The sequence below is a fragment of the Microcaecilia unicolor genome, chromosome 11 (assembly GCF_901765095.1).
Source record: "Microcaecilia unicolor chromosome 11, aMicUni1.1, whole genome shotgun sequence".
Taxonomy (NCBI): Eukaryota; Metazoa; Chordata; class Amphibia; order Gymnophiona; family Siphonopidae; genus Microcaecilia; species Microcaecilia unicolor.
This window is the reverse complement of record NC_044041.1, coordinates 152,799,693-152,805,692: the sequence shown is the minus strand read 5'-3', so window position 1 is coordinate 152,805,692 and position 6,000 is coordinate 152,799,693. Positions and strand designations below refer to the sequence as shown.

The 6,000-nt window shown below is 44.3% G+C and overlaps 1 protein-coding gene across 5 annotated transcripts in view; it reads right to left on the bottom strand.

Moving 5' to 3' along the window:
* Positions 1-421: 421 nt before the first annotated feature.
* The window catches only part of MARK4 (microtubule affinity regulating kinase 4), a 672,690-nt gene continuing 667,111 nt past the window's right edge, over positions 422-6,000 (bottom strand). For 4 of the 5 annotated variants that reach the window (XM_030220222.1, XM_030220221.1, XM_030220224.1 and 1 more), the window contains 2 exons: positions 3,305-3,349; positions 422-1,725 (listed from right to left, as the gene is read on the bottom strand). In XM_030220222.1, the coding sequence (XP_030076082.1) occupies positions 1,392-1,725; positions 3,305-3,349 (379 nt within the window). In that variant the 3' untranslated portion in view covers positions 422-1,391. Of the gene's footprint in view, positions 1,726-3,304; positions 3,350-5,637; positions 5,718-6,000 lie in introns of all 5 variants that reach the window. The other variant, XM_030220223.1, reaches the window with a different exon arrangement.

Below are 6,000 nucleotides of genomic sequence, written 5' to 3'. Positions count from 1 at the left end.
ATAAATACATGAATACAGGGGTCAAGTATCTGTTTTTTGCCTAAATTTTCAAGTAAACTCAAAACGTAAAAAAATGTTCCCCTAAGATTGATCCAATGCTCGTTTCATTAGGCAGCAGGTCAGTGACATTAAATGATGCCCTGAAGCAGACTAAGCAAAGCAATGCAGACAAGGGACAGAGACTCAGGGCCTGCTCTGATGTCATCATCCTGTGCCATTGGAGAGTAGTAGTAGTGGAAATGTTTTTAAAAATAAAGGGATTCTCTTACTAAGCTGTGGTAAGTGCTAGCCTAGGCCCTGCGGTTTCAGATCGCTGCGCATTAACTGTGCACAAAAAAATATTTTTAAAAAAATGTAATTGGATAGGGTGTGTTTGGGGGTCAGAGAGTAGGTGTTCCTGAACTAATCAGTTAGCACATCTGAATTACCGCACGCTAACTGGTTAGTGCAAGATTATTACGTAAGCCATTACCACCTATAAAATAGGTGTTGGTAAGTGCTCATGTGGTTAATTCTTTTTAAAAGCCCCGTGCTAATGGCAACATTAGTGCATGGCCATTATTAGGAAAAATAGAAAATCAGCCATTTTCCAGCTGCAAAAAAAAGGCCTTGGTGCGCAGGTGTGAAGGAAAAGTCCGTGTTAAGGGCACTCTAAGGCCACTTTTTACCGCAGCTTAGTAAAAGGATCCCAAAGAAAAGGAATATAAGGAAAAAAGTTATGATGAAACAAAGGTGTGAAATAAAGCATCCCCTTTTTTTGTCTTTTAAAATCTTTCAGCAAGCTTTCATCTGGAATAAATCAAAGCTTATTTAAGTAATTCTTTAAAACAGACATTAAAAAAAATCCTAGAAAAAAGAGCAAGCAGGGACAGGGAAAGAAACTACAAACCTATTTCCTAGTCCCCTAATGATGACATCACAATGCGGCATCAAATTCTGCCAGCAAATATACAGTGACATCATCACAAAACAGGCCAGATATTTAAAGGATAATGGATAAATATGTGCAAATCACTGAAGTCCAAAATTAATACATTTTTTCTCTTAGATTACAGGGCATGTTGGCTCTTAATGTGGTTATATTCATATCTGAGAGATTTTCCTTTTTCTGACAGAACTCTAAATTATGACCAGTTTCTGTCTCTCTGTGACATAATAAAAAAACAAAAGAAAGAAAAAAAAATCTCCATTTTCCCCTCCGCCCCCCCAATTTCATCAGCAGCATTTTCTTCTTGTGAAAACAAAATAAAAAATAATTCGAGACAACACAAGAAAACATTGCATGTGACAAGGATTGACATTATTAGGTCCCAAGGAGTAAGTGATACAGGATTTGATATGGTCAGGTACAATCCCAGCAAAAGCAATCACAGGATGCACTGCTCCTTTTCTCAAAGTTGTAGCTCATTGGAAACTCTTGCTACCATGTTCCGGAAGGCCAGAGCAGTCCCTGAAACCCGCCTGAACAGCACCCCATTGACGCCTGGCCTCTGCAACCGGCAGACCTCCACCTCAAACTGGGAGAAGTGCTCACTGGCTCCCCTTCCAGCTGTGCAGGAGAGCAGGAAGGGCTCGGATTGGCGGCAGCGACATCGAGCAACATCCACAGCCTGCCGAATGGCCACCATCATGTCCGCAGGGTCCTGGGTGCTGGTGACCTTCACATTCCAGCTAAATCGGAGCAGCCGTGGCTCTGCTTCTTTTTGATTCCAAGGTAGATTGCCACTAGATGACAGACAGAAAGGAGAAAGAGCCACCAATCAGAACACAGCAAACAGAAACTGTTTATCTGGCTTGCCTAGTTCCCTCTACCAACTATGTCAGCACATACTAGGGCTGTCAACTAACTGCCATCCATACAGACCAAGCTGATTGAGTTCTTAATTTACTCTATTTGCATGCCCATTATAAACCATAAAATTGTACTGCTTTGACACCCTCCTGTCTCCATGCATATCTCACCTGTCCCTCTTCCTGTCTCTCACCTATCCACCCCCATCCTGTTAGACTATCACTGGAATGCTTTGATGTTTCACTTATATATATTGTCATCTACCAACATTTGCTTATTTCCGATCTGAGGAAGAAGGGCAACCTTCGAAAGCTAATCAAGAAATGTATTAAGCTATGTCCATAAAAAAGGTATCATCTTATTTTCTTTTCCATGTTTTATTTTGTTTTATTTCTATTGATTACCTTTAAAAGTTGACTAATATGGCTACCACACCTCTCTACTCAAAACTTTCAAAATATCAAAGACGGTGCTTAAACTGTGCTCAAGCAATTAGCTTTCTGAAATATGCCCTCTCTCAATATAGGTAAAAGGAAGTAGACTTTATCCAAATGTGCACAGTTTGAAAATTGCCCTGAATGTGAAAATAAAATCTGCTTTCTTGCGTACATGTCAGGAACAGTGAAGCAAACTAAGATTTGAGATGCTGCAGTTTGGCAGTGTTAGTGACTTGCTGACTGAGCCTGAGGCAATGTGAGCTGGGAGTCAGTGTTGCCAGGTGGGCGGTTTTACCGCCCAATTGGGCAGTTTCTGCGACCCGCCGCGGGAAATTTTTGCCTGCGGCAGGTCGCGGTTTTTTGGGCTTCTTTTTTTTCTTTTCCATGGTTTTTCGGGCGGTTTTTTCGGCCGCGGGGGGCGGGGTTAGTGACGTTTTGGGCGGGGCCGATGACGGGGGAGGCGGGGCCGATGACGTAGGAGGCGGGGCCGATGACGGGGGAGGCGGGGCCGGTGACGGGGGAGGCGGGGCCGGTGATGGCGGGGTTGATGACGGCGGGGGCGGGGGTGATGACGCGGGGCTGGGGGTGTCAGGGGCGGGGTTTGAGTTTGGGCGGGTTTTGGCCTGTTTTTACGCTAGATTGGGTGGGAAAAAAATTTTCCACCTGGCAACACTGCTGGGAGTGTCAGTGACTTGTTGTTAGTCTGAGCTTCAGGTGATGAAGGCTGGGGTCACCAAGTAATTTGCTGAGCCAGAGACACTGCAGGCATAGGAGTGTCAGTGACCTGCTAGGCTGAGTTTGAGATGCTGCAAGCTGGGAATCAGTAAATTTAATTTTACATTGAATGCAAACCACTCAGATAGTTTTCTAATAGGTTGTATATCAAATAAATGTGAAACTTGAAACTTGCTGGGCTAAGCCTGAAGAGCTACAAGGCTGAGTAGCAGTACAAGATTCCCCCAACAGAAATTCAGATATTGATTACAAGGCACTGTAAAACCAGCTTGACCTGTTGTCAGTTAGGCAGATGGAAATATGTCTAGATACAAACATTCTGTAAAAGAAGGAATGGTACCTTGTGATCGGAGATCTCCTGATTCTCTCAGGTTCGTCTGCGACCCTGCAGCAGTGGGGGAGAGAAAGAAACATTTTGAAAATCAGTAGCAGTTTTAATGCTGTGTTCTTTTATGGCTAAGGTGAAGGTGCTGAGAGCCTGGTACAGCCTATCAAACAAAGACTGTACAGCTCAGGACTGAGAGGAGGAGGGTTCAGGAGATGACTGTATCAGACATTAAAAAGTTACTGCAACAGAAACTTTCCCACACCCACATCTGGAGTTTCCTACACAATCTCCATTCTGCCACATTTAGATATGGTATATAAAGAATTTGATTTCTCAATCATCTCATCAAAACAACATTCTTTGTATTCTGTTTCTACCAGAAGGGAAGGCTGTCAGCAGCAGGAGGAGATGAAAGCTGGATACAATGTGCACCAGCACTCAAATGGCTGACCACATTTGAGTGCTGGTGCACACTGTATCCAGCTTTCATCTTGGACTACCCCAAGGCATATTTCAGCCCATCCTACTTCTCATCCCCAGCCATCCCCCTAAGGGATTATTGAATGACTAGACTCACACTGTCAGTTCCTTAGGGCAGGAAATTCAAATCTGGGAGTCTTCCATGAAACATAGTGCTGCTAGACCCCACCCTTAATGTGATTGTAAATCTATATTTAGTGGTGTGCAGTCAGCTGGGGCATTTCCTTCTGCCTCTCAGAGCCCATGGATACAGCCTCAGTTGCTGAGGAGCAGAATAGTGGGAGGTACTGTGAGGCCCTTGGTATTTCCTCAGAGCTCTATTAATGGCATTACCAGTGGTTCCATCAGGATCTGGCATTTTATGCAGTAAATAGAGTAGATGTGAGCTGGAATAAACGCAGACATGCAAAGCAAATCAAAGGTCCATGACTGCCTTTCATCCCAGGAAAGGCAGTCATGGATCCATAAAATGTAAGGATGGAAAGGATGTCTCTAGGTCCATCCATCCACCCACCTCTCCTCAGACAGGATCCTCTGTACTTCAACTACACCAGACAGATGAGTACCTAACATACTAAGCCTCTCTCCCCCCTCCTGGCAATGGCTGCCCTAGTGGCTCAGTGGCAGGGCTGTGTGGCCTTCATACAGAAAGATCTACATTTTGTTCCTGGCATTGGCCAGGCTGATGCTGCTAAGACAGCACTAACAATCCCTAGGGGGAGGAGGGAGACTTGGGTATCATATATTGGTGACATCTAATGGCTGGACGTAGACTTAGAGTGCATGTGTATCAGTTTCTAGAGAGAACTGCTGCCTGTGTCTCCCTGGCCAAGGTCAGTTACTGAATCCTTTTCAAGTCAAGCCTCTACATTAACAACAATGTTGGATGGCACACTAAGCTTCATGAAGCAGGCAGTGTATGAAGAGAGGACAAGTATGACCAAAATAAGAACAAGGGAACACTGAAAGCCATCCCCTCCAGAGGCTGGAAGGGCTCAGGAGGTGGAAGAGGATGTGGTACTGTGTGCAATGCGTGTGCTGCACAAAGCCAGGCTCAGCTATCAGTGCCTGTTAATTCCCACACTTCAAGGCTTAGCTAGGAAGAAGAGGCATGTGTAATTACAAATATGTTTTGAAAGGAGTTACTGCACATTTAAGAGTCACTGCTCGTTTTTCATGTTGTGGCTAAATGCTGACAGCAGAGCCCAGGTGCTGGTATGGACGTAAGTATCAGGCAATGGTGACTTTTTTTCTGTTTCACATCTGATCAAGTCTAAAGACATACTGGTTGGAAAACACCATCTTAGGCTAGATAGGAGGGAGGTTAAAAACATCAGAGGTTGTTAATGAAAGCTCTGATTAGCTCCAGGATCAGATACAGGACTCAAGACTCAGTCCTGGATCTCTTGAATGCAATAGCCATCAGGTTGGCCACAGTGACTGGCAAATGTTTTCCTTCCTTTTCTGCAGAAAGCTGCTAACCCCATGCTAAGGCCAGCCTGCCCTCTGTCTGATATTACTCCCTGCATCCCATGTTCCTTCAGGCAGGCAAGTTGCTGCTACATTTGAGAAGGAATTATGGGAAGATCAACCAAAGACAAGACAGTACAGAGAGAGAAGGAGAGAGTGAAAAATTTTAAAAATGGGAAGAAACTGAAAGAGATCTCAGAAAAGACAGTGAGAAAGATGGGGAAAACAAGACAATAATGTAAAACAGCAAATGTACAGAGGGGAAAGACACAAAAACAAGAAGGGGGAGAGGAAAACTGAAAGAAAATGATAGAAAAAGAAAAGAAAGAAAGAAAGAGAGAGAGAGAGAGAGATGCAGATAGAGAATTTGGAGAGAGTGAGAGGAGAAGACTTACTGATCTTGGGTCCTTGAGGCAAAGAAGCGCCAGAGACACACCTGTTAGAGTTCTGCCGCTTAGACGGGTCAAGAGTGACCCTGAAAACAGAGAAAAGCGAGAGTGAGGTAGGGTGGAGAGAGGATGAGGAGAGAAACCACCAGAGATCAGGAGGAAAACAGGCAAAAAACCCAACTAACTTGGAAGCCCTAGGGCAGGAGATAAGAATGCAAGAACCGGGACACTCATGTCATTCACAAAGATCCTCCAGTATATTTCCCTCCCCCCTGACAAATTAAACAACACATTCCTCAATCTGTATACCCCATGCCTTCTGTTATTAGCTTGGGAATGCCATATTTCTCACTCGCTTTCTAGATGTTC